The 24,872-nt window shown below is 47.3% G+C and overlaps 1 protein-coding gene across 1 annotated transcript; it reads right to left on the bottom strand.

The window, feature by feature from the left end:
- Window positions 1-420: 420 nt before the first annotated feature.
- Window positions 421-24,605, bottom strand: LOC138517024 (zinc finger protein 182-like). Its single transcript, XM_069632535.1, has 2 exons — window positions 24,403-24,605; window positions 421-5,704 (listed from the first exon to the last, which is right to left on the bottom strand). The coding sequence occupies exon 2, from the start codon at window positions 5,136-5,138 to the stop codon at window positions 3,921-3,923; it is 1,218 nt and encodes a 405-aa protein (XP_069488636.1). The 5' UTR covers window positions 5,139-5,704; window positions 24,403-24,605; the 3' UTR covers window positions 421-3,920.
- Between the last annotated feature and the right edge of the window lie 267 nt (window positions 24,606-24,872).

Below are 24,872 nucleotides of genomic sequence, written 5' to 3'. Positions count from 1 at the left end.
AGAAGAGAAAAACATCACACGGTTTATATGTGGCAGTGCGGTACCCAAAAGAACCTTTGAAATGCTACCCTTACTATCCAAATAAATACAAGTACATTGAAAAATACAAATACTGTAAAACAGGTGTTGCAGAAACTATCCAGCAACAATGCTAAACAAAAAGGATACACAACCTCAACCCTGTTGCAAACTACGTATCAACAGGGTTCAGGTTATCACATCACTACGATGTACTCAATTCTGCATTTTCTTTTCTTTTTTCAACAGTTTTAGTTGGTCAATCCTTAAGTGGATTAACCATTTGTGTTGTATCTGTTATTCAGTTATAAAGTGTTGAAGATTACAGTTAGAAAACAAGGTTTAGCACACACAAATGTTAGTTGAAAGTAAACAATACACCACAATTTCTTTTGTAGGGAGGAGTTTTAAAACATTCAGTTCATTTTATTGGAAACTTTTGAAAATGAAAAGACAGTTCAAAATAAAACAATGAAAGCAGATCTGCCTGCTGCCTCTTGTACTTGGAAGCAAACCTAATATATAATAAGTAGTAAAAGCATACACATTAGAATGACAACTCTCTCAACACAAGTAATGGTGAAGTCAGGAAAAAGAAGCACAAGCCGGGGCAACAGAAAGTAGCTTTGATGGGACAGGAGTTGCGGAGAACTTTCTCGACCAAAAGAAGTGTCCATTCTTTACATTTCTTCCACCAGTCCATCAACACAGTGGTGCGATTTAAATTATTGTGCATTATAGATATATCTTCGGGCTACAAGGTTGAAACATACAGAATAGAGTAGCACAAAATCTGCTGACCGCAAAGAGGCTGTTTGTATAGAACCTTCTACACTGGCTACATTTTGTTTACTAGGCAAAGCACCTACAGGACAGGCTTTTCCATAAGCTCAATTTGAACATCAGAACCCTGTACTGGCAACAAGTTCTCTGTGAGCCACTTCTTGATTGAGGTTTGGAAATGTGCACCAAACAAACGCATGTTAGCGGTCTGTTTGCTTACATGTGATGGTTTATGCTCAGAAAGCCCCGATGCCACGAAGCTGTGACACGAAGGTCACACTTTACAAATATTTTCATCATTTTAACATACACATAAGTATGGTTTCTTCAACATAGGAAATGGAAAACTCAAAGCTTTCTGCCCCCAGTTGCAGTGGGGATGACCATACCTTGGTTTCACACCTCCCACGGCTAGCTTTTCGGTGTCTCCTAGTGGATTCTGTCTCATGTTGAGTAAGAACAGTTTCCTACAAAAAATCATGCAGCTCCTAATCCTTATTTTAGCCTGGGAAAACAATGATGTTCTGTAGGACTACATGAAGCGCAACAACAAAGGTCCCAGCCAACACACGCTCTCACATGCATGATTGCAATGAACCGCATTCTTCTCAAGTTGACCGTTGTTTAGTTTATGTGCTGTGTCTTTCTTAGTGTCAGTACTGTGGCAGCATCCTTCGCCCTTTGCATGCACTTAGGATGTGCACGTACATCACGTACACCCTAGTTATGTACGTACATATATATATATATATGAAACTGGAGAGGATGGGGAGGTCTGTCAGCTTTGTGATTTCCCTGCCAAAGTCTGGAAGACCCCTTGGGCGAAGCATGTTTTTGCCTCAGCAGTTATTGGATGCGGAGGCAGGGGAAGGTTAAGGAAATTGAGCACCCATTACGTTGTTCCTCATTGAACTAAGCTCTGCATTTGCTACTGAAGACCAATACCTTCAGAACTTAAAGTGATAGAGTGAGTTAAGTTAGACTACAATGTATGGCAGATCCTGCACCTTACTGATTTTCTATTTACTTCTATTCAAATAGAATGTATCTATGTTCACTGTTCAGCGATACCGATATTCATGTGAATTTTGTTTTTGAATGCTTATTTTTATAACAACTTAAAAAAGGATGTATGGAGAGCTATGAAACAATCAAAGACTCCCAGCTACTCTGGACAGGTCTCAATCCTACTTTTTTCCAGGGTCTGCAACTTGAGGCTCTTCAGATGTTTAGATTACAACACCCAGGATCCCTCACTATTGAAAATAATGGATGATTCGAGTTGCAATCCAAAACATCTGGAGATCCAAATGTTGCAGACCCATGTTGTAACCTGTCCCACCCCCACGGCTTGGGACACAATCTACTCCAGACATGTTTGAGCCTTTCTCAGCATCCTCAGCGAGGTGTAGCATTAGACATTGTAGAGTGGATGAGGAAAGCAATGACATGAGAAGTTGCTTGTGATCTAGATCGTTCCACCCATCCTTGTGTGGTGTTTATAGCGCCTCTGCAAGTGGAGGCAGTATGCATGGACAAGGCTTAGCTCTTCGGTGCACCCAGGGAACAGAAGACGCCCCTAACTTTAAGCAGTCTTCCCCTACCAAAGAGGAAGAAAAAAGGGCCCAAACATGTTCAGGATTGCTTGTGTCACCGTGCAAAGATGCATGCCATACCAGTTTAGTTTTGAGTGCTCCATTTGGTGGCAGAGTCAGGACTGGCTTGAGTATGGTTTATATAATGGCACAAATAGGCACAAAAAAACAATGGCATGAATGCTGTAAATACTTTGATCAACTCTTGTTTCCATTAATCACACATTGATACATTAATAACTATACCTGTGTTGATTTCCAATTAGTTGGAGTTTGATGTAGTTCGTTACTTCTTTCCATATATTCATGGTCATTTCATTTTTATTCCCATGAGTCTAGTGTCAGGATTGTTTTTCTTGACTTTTCTACTCATGTCCCCATGCTAACTTTGTTTCCTGTGTAACCTTTTGCATTGCCTGAAACACTGAAAATCAGGACTCATTACAAGGTCAGCAGCAAGGGACAAAAAACAGGTGATAATTCCGTTGCTGCCACTTTTTACGGTAATGAAATTACCACTATTTTTCCCCACTGCTGAGTTACTACTTTGGAGGCAACATTGAGAATTTAAATCCAGCAACAAGCTGAGGGGAATATCCACCACATTACCTCCATACATGGTCGTATTTATCATGCAGTAAATCTGCCAAAAATCCCCCATGAGTCCTAAGACTCCAAAAATTGGGAATTACCACCACTTGTAATACGTTACAAGTTTAGTTATTCAGTGGATGTACTGCCAAATTACCACCAAGCCCGTAATGAGTGCCCGTGCACTTACCTATGACAAGCAACATGTAACAGTAGACTATTGCCGTTCAACAATGCCAATGGAGGGGTTCTGGTGACAAAAACGCAAAGTAACATGGAAAAAGCTTCAATGGTAAATCCACTCATGGAAACAGAGCTACAGCTATGTGATGCAAATATGTAGCTTCATTGTCCTCATTATCTTCTTGTTTGGGGGAGAAAAGTGCTGCAGCTCTCCTTTCCTTGGAACTTCATTCGGAATGCCATTAATTAATAGAGGTATCCTTCGCTGCCTATGTTCCCAATCTCCCAGTTATCACAATCCCACCACACCCAAATTCCCAATTGTGTTATAGAGACAAGAATGAAAGTTGCCTCTTCTGTAGCAATACATACCAACATTCAATTGAATCAGCCCTGTGAGTGCCATCATTTCTTGGGACGAGTTCTTCCAATAGACCACAGCTTTTGAAACTACTGCAAAAAGGATAATAAACATATATATTTCCTGTTTGCCTCCTCAGGGAACTATATGTGTAGCATATAGGTAAGTCTGAATTTGTGAGACAGGCATGAAAAGCCAATGTATGCACTTTCTTGTCACTTTATTACATTGTTTTTAGTTTTTCCTTTACCCATTTATCTATTCCAAGATGGTTGCATGCCCATCTTTACTCTGGGTACTTTTAAATTGATGGTTTCCTGCTATAACATAATATTTCACTACTCGAAGAACATTACTTTTGCAAATTTTGTTTGTGGCTAATCGCGATTTTAATGTCCTTGGCCATGGTTGTCACCAGTATGTTTTGCCTGATGCATTAACAAACATTTCTTTGAGCTGAAACCTCTCCCACATTCAGTGCACCAATGTCGTTTCTCGCCTGTATGTGTCATATAATGTATATTAAGAGGAGCCTTGCAAGTAAAGCCTTTTCCACATTCTGTGCATGAATAGGGCCTCACACCTGTATGTGCTCTTTGGTGAAGAATAAGAACACCTTTCCTAGTGAACCGCTTCCCACATTCAGTGCACTGATGAGGTTTCTCACCTGTATGTGTTTGCTGGTGGATAGCAAGAGAATCCTTGTATATAAAGCTTTTCCCACATTCTGTGCATTGATGAGGTTTCTCACCTGTGTGTATTTTCTGGTGGAGAATGAGAGAATCTTTGCGACTAAAGCTTTTTCCACATTCAGTGCATGTATATGGCTTCTCGCCTGTATGCGTTCTCTCATGGAGAATAAGGGCTTTTTTCACACCGAAACTTTTCTCACATGCCGTACACTTATGAGCTTTCTCACCTATGTGTATTTTCTGATGCCTAACAAGACACGACTTTGCCCGGAAGCATTTTCCACATTCTGTGCATGCATGAGGTTCTTCACCGGTATGTATTGTCTGGTGGAGAAGAAGACTTCTCTTCTCAATGAAGCTTTTTCCACATTCAGAACAGGGGTAAGGTCTCCAGTTCAGGTGTATTCGCTGGTGGCATTTAAGATGTCTTTCTTGACTGAAGCTTTTTCCACATATAGCACATTCATAAGGCTTATCAACTGTATGTGTTCTATGGTGGTGGAGGATAAGACTGCTCTTTTGACTGAAGCTTTTCCCACATTCTGTGCACTGATGAGGTTTCTCACCTGTATGTGTTCTCTGGTGAATAGCAAGTGACTCCTTGTATGTGAATCGTTTCACACATTCTGTGCACTGATAGGGTTTCTCACCAGTATGTGTTCTATGGTGAAGAATAAGTGAATCCGTGCGAATAAAGCTTTTCCCACATTCAGTACATGAATAAGGTTTCTCACCACTATGTGTTTTCTGGTGACGGCTAAGGTTTCTCTTTTCACTGAAGCATTTCCCGCACTCAGTGCACTTATGACATTTGCCAGCTGTGTGTGTTCTCAGGTGTGAATTTAGAGACTTATTTGACCTGTAGCATTTTCCACATTCGATGCAGCAATAAGTTTCTTCCACTCCCTTATACATTGTCTGACGAATAAGAACTTGTTTCTCAATGAAGCTCTATCCACATTCAGTACATGGATACAGTCCATTGCCCACTTGTATTAGCATGTGCTTTAACCATAACCTTTTTCCACTTAACATGTTTTACATTCAGTACATTATAAAGTACAGACTCAATATGTGCACTATCAAGAATAAGACGTGTTCTATTGTGAGCAATGCTTTTTCATGCACTACTTGTCGGTTCTTTGATTTTTCTTGGTTTATCTTGAATGGAAAACACCATGTTCCTCACATTCTAAAAATGTACTGCATACCTAGATTTGAAGATGTGTGGGGAAAATGGGTGAATGTGTTTTAGATGTGTGGGGTAAATAGGTGAATGTGTTTTATGCAAGAGGTCGCCTCATACTCGGTAGGTTTCTCCAATCTTGGGTACTTTGTGAAGACATCAGGTTGCTAGAAAGTTTCCTTTTTGAGAGTTCAATTCACTTTTTTCCATCAACGAAAGGCTGCATTGGAATCGTCTTTTTAATGCCTTTGAAATAATCCTTTGTTGCATTTTCTGGTCCTCATGCATCGGCCACCTATGAAAATAAAAGGAGCCAGGTTATTTAATTTGACCTGCAAATTATCACAGTATTATAAGATACATTCTGCTTTACACAATTAGCGCTCTGTGAGATTCAGTTGGTTTAATGGAGTTCCGTAGACTAAGGAAATCTAACGGGATAGGATAGATCAGTTGCATTTCAAAGAGGAAAGTGCTTTAGAACAGCCAGTGCAGATAGTTTCAGCAGGCAAATTGTAATTCATTTGTTTTGCATCCTGCCTTGCGTTACATACGCAGATATACGGAGAGGAAAATATTGTTTTCAGTTGTGGAAGCTATGGAGATTTTGAAGGTTCCAACAAATGTGTTTTTAATGTAGATATATGGAGTGAGCATAATGCAACAGTAAAATGTTCTGGGGCCCTCGTGAGTCGATCAATCTCCAGCTAAAGGCAACAAGAGACTCCTCGGGGAACCCATTCAAGAAAAAATGGCCTCATCCCAGCAACACTGGGGGCAAAATCAGCGAGAGAGCAATCACGGATGAACTAAGCAATCCGGTGACGAGAGCGCGTGACGATACTTCACTTCTAGTTTGTGGTTTTACTTCATGTCCGTGACATCTCTTCCTGTGGCCAACCTGGTCCGGGGACATCCCTTCTTATGTCCATTTTGGTTCAGGGACATGACTTCCTGTTGCCATATTGGTCCATGGAAAACGCTTCATGCAACCATCTTGGTTGAGGCCATCACTGCCTGCGTCAGTCCAATCTCCTGCTAAAGGACACAAGAGACTCCCCTGGTAGCACTAATCAGGATGAAATCACCTCATTGCAGCAACACCACAGACAAAATTAGAGAGACCAACCATTGATTGACTAAGCAATAAGGTGATGAAAGCATGTGAGGTCATAGCTGAACGCTCTGGGGGCGTCGCGTCCATGGTGATCCAGTTAAGGGTTGAACAGTAAAGGGCGAAGACCAGCGTCTTTTCCCTCTGTTAGGCAGAAACCTGTGCAGTTCCCTTAGGGACCACTGCAAAAAGTTTAAGACCACAGGAGTAAGAAGTAAACCCAATTGGTAGCAGTCTGCACCACCCAGATTTACCTGGTAGTTGTGGCTGAGCAGTCAGACTTCTCTCAAGAAGAGTTAGGTAGTATATAGAGCCAAAAACACAGTAGAATAAGCAAACACTGACCAGAGCTTTGGTATTAAAAGTATATAATTATTTATTTAAAACACATTTATGAAAATACACTGGCACTAATATATCAAGCAAGTTCAAACACAGTCACTATAAGTATATACACCTCCCTAGTTAATTATTCGACAAGTCTGAGGTCAACCCAGTTGGAAAGTCAAGGATTTACGGGACACATTGGACAATCCGTTGCAAGGGAGACCAGATGGGACACAGTACCTGAAATGGTAAGAAAGCTCCAGCGGTGGCAGTTGTTCCTGGCAGTGGATGCAAGTCGTGGCTTCGACCAGAGGAAGAGATGATCTCGACAAGGAAGAAAGCTGGAAGTCGTTGCACTGCCAGGGATGATACCAGCCATGGAGTTCCCGATTAAAAGGTACGACCCTTTTATTCGCGGTCAGTGGTGAAGCGTGGCTATCCGGCCGCCGGGGTGCTTGGCACGGGCGATTTGACCACGAGACGTCCAGGTAGGTGAAAAAGGCGAACTAGTTGGTCCCACCAGCTCAAAGGGAAGAAGACTCTCTCCTGGAAGAAGATCTCCTCTGTCGTCGGGGAAGTGGCGAGTTCGTACAGCAGGGCTCCATCGGTGGTGTCGTTGTCGTAGATGGCTCAGCTTCTCCCCTCTTCGGATTCTTTAGGTCCTGTGGTGACTTCTGAAGTTCCAGTCCCCAAAGCCCTGCTTTTATGCAGAAAAACCCCCATTCAACAGCCTAGCTGTCAATCAGACATGCTAAGTGGTGAGCCGGACGGCTCAACACTGGGCCAATCACACAAGAGTGAAACTTGTGTTGCCGAGGCAACTCAGTCCAGGGTGCCTAATCCCCCTCCCACACATCCTGTAGAGCCCAGACTGAGTGGCACCATTTGCAGAAACCCGCCAAAAAGTGGAAGAAAGGGCTCGACTTGGGTTAGAGTTTCAGAGGCGAACACAAACACCATTTTAAAACTGAGTCCTGGCAAAAAGACCCAACCGGGGAATTAATATTAAATAAATAACATTGCACCAAAAAGTGGTGCGTTTAAAATCAATGGGAAAATCCCATCGCGTGGTATCCACTGCCACCAGCCAGAAACTCGAAAAGGGGGGGCGGGGGAGCTGGACAGTGCCGCCTTGGAAAACAGACCCAGGGGGTAATCGAATTACCCCTACCAGTACTTCCACAATATGATGGTCTGTACTGGTTCTGTTCACAATTTGAGACTAGTAAAGCCAATGGTGACCTTACATGCCCTGGGAGACAGTAGTCAGTCCCAGGGTATGGAGTCTATGTTTGGGGGTCACTATGACACCCCTGTGTTACTGCACTAAGGGTGCTGTGTAACACACATACCAAAAACACATTACATAGTCAAAGGACATTCTCAAATCATGCCTAAGCGTGGGAGAAAAAGCGTCTCACTCTTAGCATGAGTAAAAAATAAACCCCAAAAATCCAGCAAAGCTGCTGGGGGATTCACTAGGTTTGGGAAATTAGCCTTAACAGAGAATTCTCCCCAACACCCTCCTCCCTCATGCACCTGTGAATAACCGTAGCTTGCCAATTGCTGTGCTGTCTTTTCACAATACAATACTCCTCTATAAAGCATTTGCTCCTACTGCTCCTCCTACTCTCTTCTCCATACACTTTCTCCAATCACACTCCAAATTCCTCCTTTCCTATCCCCATCATGAAACTCAGTCTTGACAACTCACACTACCCAACTCTCTTTCACCTACTTCCAACAAACAAAGCCAAAGATCAAATCATACCTCCCTTAACACCTTTCCACCTAGCCTCCTTTCGTCCGAGACTCAACTTCTTTACTCTTCCTTACCGCATAAACTTAACATTGCACTCTGGAATGCTCAGTCTGTATGCAACAAATCACAGACTACTTTCCTGCCAGCTCTCCTCGATCTCCTTGCTATCACTGAAATCTGGATTTCTCCATCTCACTGGCAGCCCTACTGGCGGAGAGGTGAGGCTGATCCACACGTTAGTGGTCTGCCATTTTAAAACCACTAGTTTTTTACCTATGTTTTCTTAGTATTTTATTAACTGAGCACATAGTGTGTGACTGAACTGCTTTCTGTTTAGTGTGTTTGTTACTTGCCACAGACTTGCCCATCTGTTTTATTTGACACTGTCAGCCTGCACTTGTGTCAGCAAGTCTGCTTTCCATTTTCTTTATTCTGAGCGTGTCTGGGCACTGCCAACCACTTCCATCCCTCACAGCATAAATGTGAGGTAGGGCTCACCCACGCAGAATGCTTAAGGTAAACCTGTCTGTGCCCGTCCGGGCCATGGCCTTGCCATTTATGCAGATTCCACAGCCGCTGCCTGCACCAATGAACTGCCAGTCCTAAACACAAAATGAACTGATAGCTTTGCCCCCCCCCCTACCCCCCCCCCAGACACCCGTTGGCCTCAGGGATTTCAAAGTTCACCGATCTAGGGAACCCCAGAAAAGTATTAGCCACTGCTCACATATGCTTACAGGTTGTTGATTAATGCTCAATCTGCTGAAGCTCATCGGGATAATATCTACTCCCTTTTAGAAGACCTCAAACTCGATGAATTGTGCTTGACTGAAACATGGTTTACTTCAGCCTCTGGTCCAGATATTATTCACATGTTGCCCCCTCAATATAATATTTTACAACTCGACAGATCCGCTCCAGTCTTTCAGACCATGCTGAATTGTTCCTTGATTTCTAGGATTCATCAATTGATGTGTAAACTACTACTAGCTAGACATCAGTCCTCCTCAAAAGCCTTGTTTCACTTACTTATAGTCTATAGACCACCGGCCTTGTGTTACCAATCAGTTTCTTTATGATTTTGCACAACTGGTGGCAGACTTGGAATATCCAAAGTTGGTCCTTCTGGACGATTTTAATCTGCACCCCAATATCCATACAGACCTTCTGGCCAATACATTTGTGGCTCTTTTGGCTGACTGTTGCTTTTCTTTAAGAAAGCACCTTCCAGCACACAATGGGGGGAATATGCTTGATCTTATCTTCTCAGACTTTAGTGGGCTAATTGCTTTTATGCCGTTCCCTGTTTCCTGGTCTGATCACTACTTACATCCTTTCTCTATTTCTGTTCAAACTACTGACTGTGGTCTCACTATGCTACCAGATGCATTGTCACTTCTATTAGCGATTTGTTGACTTATTTGACTCAAGAAGGAATAGTGAATAAAAAGAAAGATCCTTGTACAGCTTTGGTTGAGGCCCTGAACGAGGTTACAGATATCTTGGCTATATTATATTTTTTTGCGGTCAATCTAAGCCTTCTAGCCCCTGGTTCTAGGCAGCTCTCTGCTGTTAAAGCAAGGGTGCTGCTGAGCTGAGCATAAATGGTGTATTGAGTTGGCTCTTTCTACTAAAATATCTATATAGATGCCCTTTTGAAATACTGGGCAGCTCTAAAGAAGGTCAAATCAGGTTACACTGCTGACCGCATTATGACAGCATCATGCTCAGCTAAAGAACTTTTTCAAGTTGCCAAAGAACTTTCAGCCCCTGTGCGACCTCTAGCCAAGGCCTCACATATGCAAGCTCGCTGTGATCGGATAGCTTCCTTGTTCGAGGATAACATTTGCAGTATTCACCAAATAATTGAGCCTGACATGTCTGACCCTGTCAAACCATGCACTTTACTGTCGGACTCTGAAACAAACTGTTGTGCTTTTCAGTTCAACCGAATTGTGGACACTGTGGTCCTAACCTCATTATTCAACTAAGATCTGCCTCTCCTATTGACCGGATCCAACTGCAGATCATTCAATCCATCTCAAGTTAGACTATTACTCTCTTCACTGCTGCTCTACAACATTCCTTTTCTACAGGACTGATCCGAGGACCCCTGAAGCATGCAGTTATTTCTCCATTATTAAAGAAGTCACATCTCAACCCCAGGGTGGTTGAAAATGACTAACCCATTTCTCTGCTTCCAGTCCTTATGAAGTTGATGGGCCATTGTGACTCCTCAGTTTTCAAATTTTCTGGAATCAAACTGTTTTCTACACCCATTTCAATCGGGATTTTGGTCGTGCATGGGAATAGAGTCTGTTATGGTAGCAATTTTGGATGATATTGCTCTGCTACAAGACCGGGGAGAGGTGGTAGCTTTGATTCACCTTGACCTCTCTGCGGCTTTTGACACTATTGTATGGGAGGAAAGGTCTCCAGGGCCCCCCTCCCCTCCATTCTCGCCAAGCATTCAGACTATGACTCGTCCAGCAGCCACCCGTGCGCCTATGGCCGGGGATGCAGGATGACTGCGGACCGACGCATGTTGCTGTAATGCTCATCTGTTGATGGTACCAGACTCCATTTTATGACACACTTAAGACTCCATCTTGAGAAAATACTACTTAGGCCTCACAGGCCCAAGCGGCCCGCAGGGCTGCTGCAGCTCTCCCTGACTGACCGCGCACAGCGAGCCCGGCGCTTCCCTCGCCCTCCTCCCCTCAGCGTCCCTGTTCTCACAGGAGACTAGGCGCGAACTAGTTACATGACAAACACTGTATCTTTCACCTTTCACAGTCCATCATTGACCTGCAGATGACTGGGCTGAAGCAGGGGTTTGAGAAAAACAAGCTACCTCCATAAAACCTGTCCTGTCCTCTCGCAGACCCCATATTCATGACATATGATGTATATAACCCCAAACCCTGTTCCCCGTTTGAAGTGCCAGACATGTATGCTAAGCCTGTGTGCCACCCTGTTTCACCCAAGCATCTAAGCCATCTGAAAGAACGATAAATTTGCTGTAGTCCATGAGATTGAGTGTACATATTGAAACAAGATGGCCCTCACCCAGCCCAGATTGCACACGAAACCATGAAGTGTATGATCAAGCCTTTCATTACTAATCAAGGATTACTGTTGTTGCACAATACACAAAGTAATGTATGATATCCATATATACACAATGATGTCCAAAAAATGTACGATTTCAAATGTATTGAATTAAGTATTGCAATATGTATGGTTTTAATGAAATGGGTTCCGACTTTATGATAGAGTGTCCTTTGTAGCATCTGTCTACCCTCTGAGCAGTGAGTTATGCACGCCATATTGTAAGCAGAACGTTGCAGACCTTTCACTGTACCAATGCACACATTAACCTATTTCTACTTCATTTGAATGTAAGCTCTATGTGTGCCCCTCACAACGTAGCGAATGTACAGCCCAACATGCTACGGGCCGTTTCTCCCCTCACCCCCCTCAGGTACCACCGCATGCACAGCCCCTGCCTACTCTCCTCCTCTGGCCGGGTCAGGATTCGAAGCCTCAGCCCTGGGAGTGATGTGATGTTACAACTGTAACCTCTCACCCCTTTCGCTGAGCCTGCACCAAGCATGCACCCTCCCCTCAACCCCCTTAACTCATGGTGCTACCATGAATCTGCGTGGCACCCCCAGACTCCGGTTAATGAAACATGGGCAGCAGGCATGGTGTTGTTGGCAATGGCCCTTAAGCCTAGTGATGTTTTGTAGATGAAGGCGATACCTCCGCCTTTGGTTAGATTAGAGTCTCTTTCATGGCGGATAATGGAATATTATTCAGGGATGGCCAGGGAGAGTAGTGGACCTGATGCAGCATGGAGCCAGGTCTCCGATTGCTAGAAAATCACAGTCTTGTGATATAATACAGTTAGCAATGTCTAGTGCATGGGCTGGTAGAGATCTGGCATTGATTAGAGCGCATTTGATCTCAGAGAGGGTGTTGTCCGATTTGCATTTGAGAGGTGGGGAGGCATCGAGTGCTGAATTCTTTGAGAGATTGCTTGCGTTGGAAGTGTATTTGATGATCGGAGGGGTATGCAGTCTAGAGCCTAGTCGAAGATTTCTAATTTCTAATTTTGGTTGGGCACGGACAGGTAGTATCGGGTGTAAGTAGTGCATACGGCAGGTGTTCTGGGGTCACTTGTGGGTGCGGCTGTGGGATCCCAGGTGGGGGTGTGTGAGCCGAGGGATGTCGACCCAGAGGTGCGATTAATGTGGCTATGGATGCTGATTGTTGACATGATGGTAGGAAGCCAGTGGGTGGTATAAGATCTGATGGATGTAGGCCAAAACATGTGTCTGGGGTTGCTGTTGGTACTCTCGTTCAGAAGAGAATTGCTAGACATTTCGGTGCTGGCCTGCCCTTGGGCAGGACAAAGACTGATATGTAGTGTAAATTTCTCTTCTGTGAAAGGATGGTGAGCTAAAGACTCTGGTTGAGACTCTTACCCAGGATATAGGCCGGTAGTAGAGAAAATCCCAGAACCCCCTTGTTTTTGTAGGCTAAGGGACATAGATAAGCGGACCCTTGGTGTGGAGATAAGGTCCATTATAGGTGTCAATAAATAGGAGCTTTCCGTTGTGGCTAGGGTGGACAGGTACATACTCATGAGGCCCATTTGGATGTAAGCTATTGTCGGGAGTAGCATACGCATGACTAGACACCTTGGAGTTAAGTACTAGGGTCAGTGGTAAGGGAAGGCTTTTAATGAGAGGGGCTTACTGGGAGGTCTCAGTATTGTGATTGAGGTAGCTACTTGGGTTTAGAGTGATAGATTATGACAGTTCAGCTCGGCTGTTGTCCATTAAACTAGTAGGGTCAGAGAGACAGTGCTAAATAATGGGCTAGCATGATGGTGGGGCGTGTGGCAGAATACAGGCACACAGTGAGAGTGAAATTAGCACAATGCGGGAGAACATTGCAGTAGACTAGCAGAAGATAGGGCACATTACTAGGAAGTAGACTAGTAGTAGTCTGGCTTCTGGGTACAGTACAAAGTGCAGGGCCCATGCAGGCCCTGGTTGCAGTAGTCTAGCAGGGTCTGGGACACAGTGCTAGGAAGTAGGCTAGCAGTCGACTGGCAGATGGGCAGGGTGGCAAGGTATGTGGCATGCAGTATTGGTGGCTATAATACAATGCTGCCACTGGTTGCAGTAGTCTAGCAGAGGCTGGGACATAATGCTCACAGTGCAATCAACCAAGTATATGGCAAGCAAAGCAGGTAAAGTTAGCGCAGTGCAAGCACTGGTTTCAATGTTCAAACAAAGGCTAGGGTACAATGCAATGAAACAAAGCTTGCAATGCAATCAAACAAATTATATGGCAGACAGGTAAAGTTAGCGCAGTGCGGGCGCTGGTTTCAATGGTCAAAGGCAAGGGAAATGCAGGTTAAGTTAGCGCAGGCGCAGGTTTCAATGTTCAAACAATGGCTAGGGCATAATATAATCAAGCAAAGCTCACAATGCATAATTCAAGTACAGGGAACCTAATTCAGGCGAGGTTAACATAATGCAGGGAGCGGGTCATTTAGGCTGACAACGTTTCAGAACTCTGCTGTAGTTATGGGCAACTGAGCTGGTATGCAAAAACATACAATCATATAGTTCAATGCCTAACGGTAGTTATATAGAAGCTTGGCATGAGAATTGGCATAGACTGACGTGCCAGGCAAAGTATGGGTGTGCCGGGATGGGTCATGTAAGTCAATGGCCATTGTAGTAGGCAGAGTGTCGCTTAATTACCAGGACTATGCTGCAGAGCGCAGGGATAGGCGTCCAACGTTATTATGGCGTAGTGGTAATGGACAAGGTGTACAGTCTGTGGCAGTGAGGAGGCTTACAGGCAGTCGTTCTTAGATTGTTTGGCGGGTTCGCAAGCTATGGATTTTGCTTACCCTTCTTATTGGAATCAGGCAGCGTGGCTGGCCCTAGGCTTTGTCAGGCCACGACAGGCATGGACAGGCTTCGGTCTTCTGTGGGAGGTGCCGGCTTGCGCCTTCCGGTGGTTCCGGCTGTGAAAGATATCATGCTGCGGCCAATGGGGTCATGCAACTGCTGTATGGTTGTTGATAGGCAACCAATAAACAAAGGCTGGCGGTTTCCATCTTAGGAGTACTGCACGTGTCGGATGCGGCGAACAGGAAAGCTGGGAGACGAGCGAATAATAGCGCTTCTGGCAGCATAAGGAGGGGCAAGTAGCCGTGTATTCTCTCAGGCAGTTTCTCTCTTTGTCCGTCGCAAAGCTTTATACAAGATGGCTTGAATTGTGTACTTCTCAAGCCATCGTTTATAAACATAGAAATATGTTATGTATTTCTATGTTTATAAAAGATGGCATGAAAAGTACACAAACCATGGTAAGGTACACACACGAATATATAAATGCAACTTAATATATTTGTGTGCGCACCTTACTATGTTTTGTGTACTTTTCAAGCCATCTTAAGTACGCAAATATTTAAATGTAAGCATTTATATATTTGTGTGCGTACTTTACTATGGTTTGTGCACTTTTTAAGCCATCTTGAAGTATGCAAAGTATTGCGGTGGACAAAGATATAAATGTAACAATTTATGTATTTGTGTATGTACCTTACTATGGTTTGTGTCCTTTGCAAGCCATGGTTGATTATTTGTATAGCGACTATACACAATGTGTTTCAAAGCGCTTCAAGGAGGGAGGGAACATGGGAGAATACAGTTACATTCTTACAGGTCCTTGAAACAAATCAGAATGTGAAAATAACTATCATATCATAACAGATAGTATAAGTGCATGGAACAATAAGGGAGAGGAGGGGAAGGAAAAAAGGACACAAGACTAGCAGTAACATTACTATGTCTGACGATAATTGCTGCAGTGCATGAATGACAAGAGGAGGGTGAGGAGGGGAGGAGTGGGGAGAAGGGATAAGGAGAGGAACAGAACAACTGACTAACTTAAGAGGTCAACGACTATTCAAGGTAGTGCTGGGGAGGAAGTGGGAAGAGAAGACAAGGAGGGAAGGGGGGGACAGACAAGCTGTTATCAGAGGTCGAGGGTCAAATGATAAGAGTAAGTGCTAAGATATAAATGAAAAGGTGGGGGGACAGGGGAGGGCAAGATGGCTGCAAAAAGTCAGGCAGCTACTATTACTATGCCTGACGGCAATGGAGGTAGTGCCGATCTTTTACAGGACATGGGGAGGGAAAGGAAGGAGGGGAGGGCAGGCGGCTGCAAAAGACAGGCAGCTACCATTACTAAGCCTGACGGCAACCGAGGTAGTGGCAGAATTTGACAGAAAGGAGGGAAAGGAAGGGAGGGTGGGGAGGGTACAGGGCACAAAAAGGTGAGCAGGGGGTGAGTGGGAGGAAGAGAGACACTCACGGGGGGCAAGGGGTGGGTGGGGGTTATTTGGAGACCCTTAAGGGGAGTAAGGGGGGCTTGCAGACACTCATGGGGAGCAAGGGGTTGGTGGGGGGCTTGCAGACACTCACGGGGGCGGCAATGCAGCGTATTGCGGTGGACAGGGGTAGACAGGGCCTAGTTCAGGGCCTTTGCTATAAGGGCCAGGACCCGCCTCCCGGTTCAGGTGATTGGCTCAAGTAGCCTAGCCAACCACAGGAAGGGGAGTGGGCCCAGGCCAACAAGGTGAAACCAGACAGCAAAAGGTGCGGCCAGGTTGCAGGGCTAGAAACAAAAAGCCTGACCAGTGGAAAAGAATGTAAAAAGTAAAGGTCACATTATGCGTGCAGGGATGGAATAGCGTCGCAGCAGATGTTGGCTTCAATAGGATTTATATAAAAAATAAATCAGCATGATGTTGAGAGGGGCGAAGCGCACCGTAAAATGTGACCCGCACTGGCCTTACCCCATGAGGAGCCCATGAAAAAGATGTCCAGTCTTGAGTGAGGGATGCAGGAGCGCCGTGAAGGAACGATGCTCCCAGCGCCGGGGAGAGGGGAGAAAGAAGGAAGCATACTTTAACTAAGGGCCTAGTTCCGGGACTTCACTACAAGGGCCGGCTCCCGCCTCCCGGTTCAGGTGATTGGCTCAAGTAGCCTAGCCAATCACAGGGAGGGGAGTGGGCCCAGGCCAACAAGGTGAAACCATGCAGCAAAAGGTGCGGCCATGTTGCAGGGCTAGAAACAAAAAGTACACAAACCATAGTAAGGTATGCATACAAATACATAAATGCTTACATTTATTTATAGATTTGCTTGCGTACCTGACTATGGTAATTATCAGGCCACAGCCATCATGGAAGCCACTCCCTCAAATGAGGGCCTCCCCTCAATTTCTTACTCCACTTAAAGCACTGCGGGCCATGGTGCTTGTACGCCCCATTCCATCATGCACCCACCTTTATGGATCAGACTGAATGGCCCTCAGTGGTTTCATATATCATGCTAGAGAACACCACTCCCTCTTCTCGTCTCACTCTGGCACCAACTCCATCGGTTCGGCTCACTAGTTCCTTGCTGTTCAGGCAGGAAATTAAATAACTAATTAACTAATTAACGCTGGGTATTAGGGAGATTTATGCTGCAGGGAACAAGCTGGCAGTGACAGAGAGAAGGAAAATAAATTGGATGGGATTATTTCATGGATGCTGGGGCCTCAGTAAGAGGGAATACACAGCTGGAAGGCGTCCGCACACTTTTGTCAGCGCTGGTTTGTCCTACGCACCTTCTTAAGTTGGGAATGACATCCTAAAATAAAATATGCTAATTTATTTTCAATTTACGACCACTGCTGTGTCATCACTTTCCACTGCATATGTCAGAGAAAACTCTCTTTTTTGGGGGACTGGAGCCCTAGAGGCAGAGGGGCATGGAGGTAATGTGACCTTACTTCACATGGCACTGTTGGACCCGTCATGTCACTTCGGCTACCCCTGGCATTTTCGAAGAGTATGTGTCCCTGGTGGTTGGGTATATTATTATGTTATGTTAGCGGTACTTGTATAGCGCACCGTCACCAACGGAATTGGTCCCCAGGCGCTCTGGCAGATCTGTAAACAGGAAAGGTGGGGGTAGGGTTAGTCGGGAGGAGGGGAGGAGGAGAGTGGGAGAAGTGGTGTACTGTTGGCAGCTTCAGCTCGGTATACACTGAGTGCTGGCTTTGGTGCTAGTATCGGATGAAGGCCTCGAGTGCTGTGGGTGAAGTTTATGTGTTGTTGATGCGGTGTGATAAAGTGCGTGCGGATTGCTGGAAGAGAGATGGTTGTGTTGTTTTGTGTGGGTTTAAGTATGCAGAAGATTGAGGGTTGGGTTAGTGGGGTCTGTATACTGGTACAGGTACTTATGATTCCGTTAGAGTTGCATACCTGTAGGTTCAGATGTTGCTGGTTCCTCGTGGGCCGACTCGATTTGGTGGTGTTGCGCTGATCCATTGAGTATAATTTGGATTGGTGGGTGCGTCTGAACCTAATCTTCAGGTGTGGGACTAGGTGGGTTCTATCTATTCTCAAGTGATCTAGTGTGACCCTGGTCGGTTAAGGCTTTGTATGGTTCAGGGTAGGGTCGTGTTGAAGTGTTGTCCTAGTAGATCCGTCTTGGTGACCGTGTGTATTCAGACGTTTGTATCCTTCTGTCCTGACTGGTTCTTTGATTTCCGTGGGGTGAACATCCTTGGGGCTGTTTAGTTGTAGTTTTGTGTGGTGGGGCATTGTCCTTCCTGCTTTGTATTGGTGGACAGTGTGTAGTGATGAAACATTCTATTTCTTACCCATTGCATTGGGGCCCGTGATGCAGTGCGTCCTTTCCCTCTCTCTGTTTTGTTCTTAGGGCTGTTGGGGAAGGTCATAGTTAAGGTCATGGTCTTCTTGATAATTCGTTCTAGTCTTTCTGTCTTAGTTTGCTATGTTTACTGTCTTTGGTTGTATTGCGACTGTCTCCTGTTAGGTCCTTTAGTATGCCGAAGGATATTTACCACAGCTTTTCCCAATGATTGATTGTATGTATCGCGGTCATCTACGTTCTTTGATGTTTATAGTTATGTCAGTGCCCCTGTGGCCAGTCTTTCTAGTTATGCCAGGTTTTGAGTAATTTCCTGAATAATAGGTGGTTTCTTGTGTTACGTATGTACTTTGGAAGGTCGTTCCAGGTTTTTGGGGCTTGGTGAGAAAAGGAGGCTCCTCCAAGTTTTCTTTTGTAGTGTGGCTTTGGTTCCGTATATTGATTATTATAGTGAAAGTGCATGGCAGCTCATTTCATTGAGTTTTATGGGTCAGATCTACCTGGCGCTGCCCACTAAGCCCAAGAGAACATGCATGGATGGGGGAGGGGCGTTGGGCTATTTTTACTATCCAGATGTGGCAGTCGCATGGGCAGCACCTGCCTCTGGCAAGGAAGGGGCTAAGCCCTCCCACTTTGAGGCAGAAGATATCACTGCTGTGACACCCAGCCCGTGGCTGCGGCAGCAAGCAGTGCCTGTGAAATGTATGTATTTATGTTTAAACTATCATTAACATTAACCTGATGGCTGTGACGTCCCAGGTAGTTTGTTCGCGCATGCGCGAGCCTCATTTCGATCCCGCGCATGCGCAGGTTTAATAAACTGCGTACGACGGCAGTTGCCGCCGGGACGCGCAAGCAGCAACAGCGCGTCCCGTGTCTCCTTGCATGCATGTGTGCGAAAGTGCATGTGTGAGCGTGTGTGTGGGCCACAGGAGGCCCGTGTGACCCCCACAACACCACAACTGGCGACGAGGCGGGAGACCGCCGTAGTGCTGGCCTCACATTCACGGAGGTGAAAGCTGGCGACGCCATGTCGGATGGAAGCACGGACCCGGCGCGGACATTACAGCAAGCACACAGCAGTAGCGGCCTGAAAGGGTGCTCGTGCGCTGCTGTTTAAGTGCCACCGAACAATTTTTGGAGCCCTGAGGACGATCTTCTCAACACAGACACCCCGTCAAGGAGTGCTGCAAGACACAACTAGGCGGTGGATTGGCCAGCAGCAATCTGAGGCAAGTGCGAAATCAACTCCAGTCAGGTTTGCGGCCTCTGAGACATTAAGAGGTGCCTGTGCGACCTGTGACCATGGCAGAAAGCGAGGATGAAGGAGGAACTGCGGCAGTAGCGACGAGAGCACAACAAGGATCATTGCTACCAATGCAAGAATTTGATGTGTCAGGTCCCCCGTCAAAGTTAGGTCCAAAGTGGTTGCTATGGATTACGAAACTTGATATGTATTTCACAGCAACAGGGATAACCGATGAAGACGCAAAAAGGGCGACTCTGTTGTATTCCGCAGGTATGGACGTAATTCGCATATATGAATCTCTCAACCTGCAAGTTACCACATATGATGCCCTCAAAGCAGCATTGGAGAATCACTTCATACCACTTTCCAATGTTGATTTCGAGAGATTCCTATTCTGCGCGGAAAAACAGAAGGAAGAGGAATCCCTAGATCGATTTTGTGCCAGATTGCGGCTGATGGCCACCACATGCCGATGGGACAATGAGGATTTGATGATACGTAATCAGGTCATCCAAGGGTGTCGATCCGGGAAATTACGGAGACAAATTCTGAGAGAGCCAGGATGGACCTTACAACAAATTCTTGACAGCGGCAGAACGTATGAGCTCGCGGAAGCGAGAGGAGCCAGGATGGATGCTGCAGTGCGACCGGGCGCATCTGAGGATGCCTTTGCCATCAGCAAGCGGGCTGGATCGAAAGACAAATGGGGTCCGAGAAGAGAAGGGACCCAAACACCATATGGGTCTAACGTGATTTGTCAAGACTGTGGGTATGATCTGCCTCATACAGAGGAGTGTCCAGCTAAATCAAGATCGTGTGGCAGGTGCAATGGACCGGGACACTATGCGAGAATGTGTCGGGCCCCTACTCCCGTCCCGGTGCAGAGAGGCCCGGCTAGAGCTCGGGGGAGTGGGTCAAGACGACAACGGAGCATCGCGGCCCTGGAGCAGGAGATGCAGAGACTACAGTGGGCCGAAGAGGAAGAGGAGGACGAAGTGTTCTTCATTTCAAACATTGCCTCTGGAACTAAGAGAAAGAGGCAGCCCAAGTGTGTAGTGGACATTCAAGGAGTGCTGACACAAGTGCTAATTGATACCGGAGCATCGGTCTGCGTACTGGCGGAGGAGCACTATCAGAAAATTCCAGGCCCTCCCGCACTGGACAGGTCGACAGCGAAAATATTCACGTTCGGCGGGGAAACTCCGCTGCCAATCAAGGGCGTGTTTGTAACTCCGATATCCAAAGGAAAAAAAACTATCAGGGCTAGATTTTTTGTCACGGACGTGTTTGTCACGGACGTGAGTCCCCATTCCCTACTCAGCTGTGCAGCATCCGAAGCACTGGACCTGGTACATTTTGCATACGAGGTGTATTTGACGGACATTGACTCACTGCTTGTCAAGTTTGGGGGCATTTTCGAAGGGGTCGGAAAGTTGAAGGCTCCTCCTGTGCGTCTGCACATTGACGAGTCAATCCGGCCAACAGCCCTGAAGCATAGGCGGATCCCTTTCCATCTAAGGGAGAAGGTGGAGGAAGAGCTGCGGTCGCTCGTCAATATGGACATCATCGAGAGGGTGGAGGGGCCTACGCCCTGGGTGTCACCTATAGTGGTTGCACCCAAGCCGAAACAGCCCGGTGCGGTGAGGATATGTGTAGACATGCGACTCCATAACGCCGCAATCAAAAGGGAGAGGCATTTGACGCCCACCCTGGATGACATTGTAGGGGAGTTGCAGGGGGCAAAAGTGTTCTCTAAATTGGATCTGCGGGCTGGCTACCACCAGCTTGAGCTCCATCCAGACTCGAGGTTCATCACCACTTTTACGACGCACGAGGGTCTCTACCAGTTCAAACGCCCGAGTTTTGGCATCTCATCGGCCGCCGAGGTGTTCCAAAACACCATCCGGGGAGCTCTGGCAGGCCTAAAAGGTGTGTTGAATATGCGTGACGATATTTTGGTGTTCGCCAGCTATGAAGCTGAACACATGAAAAGGCTAGAGGACACACTTAAAAGACTGCACGATCTGGGTCTCACTCTACACCGTCAGAAGTGCGAATTCTTTAAAGACCGAATTGGGTTTTTCGGATTCATCTTTCACGCCGCCGGCGTGTCGCCTGACCCGGCGAAGATCAGAGATATTCGAGAAGCGGACGCGCCCCAGTCTCCTACGGAGATGAGGAGCTTCCTGGGTATGGTGACGTACTGCAGGTGTTTTATTAAGAGCTTGGCCTCGCTGGCAGAACCGCTCCGGGCTCTGACGCGGAATGATGTAGTATGGAAGTGGGAAGCTCGTGAACAGGAGGCGTTTCAAGCCCTCAAAAATGCCCTATCCGATGAAGACACAATGGCATACTTCAATCCATCAGTGGAATCCGAGATCGTGGTGGATGCCAGCCCTGTTGGTGTGAGGGCGGTGTTGCTACAGCCTGATGAGCGAGGGGACATGCGACCGATTGCATACGCAAGTAAGGCCCTTTCCAGCACCGAGATGAGGTACTCGCAGATTGAGAGGGAGGCCCTGGCCATCCTGTGGGGCTGCCGGCATTTCCGCCTCTACATTTTGGGCAAGCCCGTCGTGGTAGTGACAGACCACAAACTGCTATTGCCCATATTGGCGGGAGTTTCGTCAAAACCACCGCCGAGAATAGAGAGGTGGATGTTGGCCCTCATGGAATATGGGGTACGGCTGATATACAGACCGGGAACCAACAACCCGGCGGACTATTTGTCGCGACATCCCAACAAGGAGAATATGGAAGCAGAGAGTGGTGAAGAGGATTGCCAAGGTTTGCTCTGTCAGGTGGTGGAGGGGGCACTGCCAATGGCTCTCTCGAGATTGGCCATAGCGACGGAATCCTCCAAGGACGAGGTCTTCGCCATAATCAAAGCCGCGGTGAGGAGCGGAGATTGGAGGGAAGTGCTGCGCAACAACTCACGGGTCCACGAGGAGGCCTGGAGGGACCTACAAGCGCTCTGGCGAGTGAGACGAGCTATTTATCTCTGATGATGGACTACTCCTCAGAGGGCAACAAATTGTCATACCACAGGCGCTAAGGAAAAGGGTGTTGGAACTGGCGCACATTGGTCATCAGGGGGTCGTCAAAACCAAGGCGAGGTTGAGGCCCAAGGTCTGGTTTCCAGAGCTGGACGGTGAGGTGGAACAGTTTGTGAGAAGATGCCTGGCCTGCCAGGCGGCAACCCCGGGAGACAAGGCCCCGCCAATACGCTCCATGGAGCGCAGCACGAAGCCTTGGGGGACGGTGCATGTGGACTTTGGCTCGACGGGTCGTGGCATGTACTTTCTGGTGGCCGTAGACCAGTGGTCGAGGTACCCCGAGGTCGAGGTGGTGGAGTCGACGGCCACGGAATTCACCACCAGAGCGTTGGACAAAATGGTTGCGACGCACGGCTTCCCGGACATACTGTGTTCCGATAATGGACCCCTATTTACTGGGAGCCAGTTTGCTCATTTTCTCCGAGAAAGGGGGATACATCACCGCCGCGTGTCTCCACTATGGCCACGAGCCAAAGGAGAGGCCGAAAGAATGATGCGGACACTCAACAAGGTGCTGAGGATTTCAGCCAGTGGGGGTGAAAATCTGCGGACGAAGCTCGTGGAATTTTTGAGGGAGTATCGAGCAACAACCCACCAATCCACGAGGGTTTCTGTCGCAGAAGCGCTGTTTGGGCGGTGCCCGAGGGGAATGCTGCCAGAAATGGAGGGCAGAGGTCATCGACGACGTGAAGGTGCAGGAGGAACGAGAGGTGCGCAACCGAAAGGAAAGCGAGAGGAGGGGTCTGCAAGAAATGTAAATGCAAGTTGGTGATTCGGTGCTGGTTCGTAATCGGCACCCGGAAGGCAAGTTGTCTCACCCTTTGAACCTCACCCCTGGAAAGTAACGCATGTAAAAGGGACCATGGTGACGGCAGCATGTGAGCGGGGCACCGTCACCCGCAACCGGTCTTTCTTTAAGAAAGTGGACATGCCGGAGGGAGCACAGACCCCGGGTGAGACTGGAGGCCCTGAAAGCGATCCCCGAGTGCACGAGGACGTGCCAGAGAGCGAGAGCACTCCCGCTGGAGAGGGTGACCGACCCCTGCCGACAGTCCCACCCCGGTATCCGGTCCGAGGGATCGCAAGCCACCCGTTCGCCTCAAGGACTACGTCTTGGACTCAGGGGACTGAGCCGGCAGCAAGAGAGGCCGCTCCCGAGTGGTGAGAAAAGGTGTTCATGTTTACCTGTTCTGGGGAGCCCAGGCACCCCTAGTGTTATACTGTTTCTCGTTAAAGAAAAAAAGGGATGCGACGTCCCAGGTAGTTTGTTCGCGCATGCGCGAGCCTCTTTTCGGGCCCGCGCATGCGCAGGTTTAATAAACTGCGTACGACGGCAGTTGCCGCCGGGACGCGCAAGCAGCAACAGCGCGTCCCGTGTCTCCTTGCATGCATGTGTGCGTGAGTGCATGTGTGAGCGTGTGTGTGGGCCACAGGAGGCCCGTGTGACCCCCACAACACCACAATGGCGGCAGAGTGGCAGAGGACAAAATTCTGCCCGAGCCACATCAAGAGGGCCCCCATGGAGCCAAAGGCGTTGTTGCTCCAATGAGGCGCATCTTTGGGGAGGAAACGAGTTATGGGGAAGGCTACTGCTGCAAGGGTCTAATGGCTCCATCACTACTGCTTTATATACTGCCACCCAGCACCCCACCCCCACAACCTTCAGGCCCTGAGAATGGGCGCTAGTAGAGAAGCATTCCTGACTACAGGTGTCGGCAACTCACCCCTACTATTCCTGTAACTATTTCTTCATGATCCCCGCTGTACTTTCTGTTGTGAAACGTCCGCAGGAGGGCCGTGGCCCTGAGGGACAAGGAGGCCGGGGGCCCGAGGGGCACAGGGGCGGGCAGGGCGGACGCCGGAGTCAGAGGGAAGTCTCTCTGCACATGCGTAGTGTAGGCATGCCTCCATCGCGCATGCGCATAGACGAGGAACTAAACAGATGCGCCCCGCAATACTAACCAGCGGCGCGTGCCTCAAACCTGCAAAGAAAGAAGAGCATGCGCGGAAGAAAGACCCTGTCAATAAGGTCTGACGCGTCACCGTACACCGGCCAATTGGAGGCCTCGGAGAGACGAAGCAAACAGCACGGAGCATGCGCGGGGGACAGAGCATGCGCGGAAGAAAGACCTTGTCAATAAGGTCTGAGGCGACGCCGTACACCGGCCAATTGGAGGCCTCGGAGAGACGAAGC

The sequence above is a fragment of the Ambystoma mexicanum genome, chromosome 6q (assembly GCF_040938575.1).
Source record: "Ambystoma mexicanum isolate Mex_15411 chromosome 6q, UKY_AmexF1_1, whole genome shotgun sequence".
NCBI lineage: Eukaryota > Metazoa > Chordata > Amphibia > Caudata > Ambystomatidae > Ambystoma > Ambystoma mexicanum.
The sequence above is the reverse complement of the archived record's forward strand: the minus strand, read 5'-3'. Positions and strand labels throughout refer to the sequence as shown.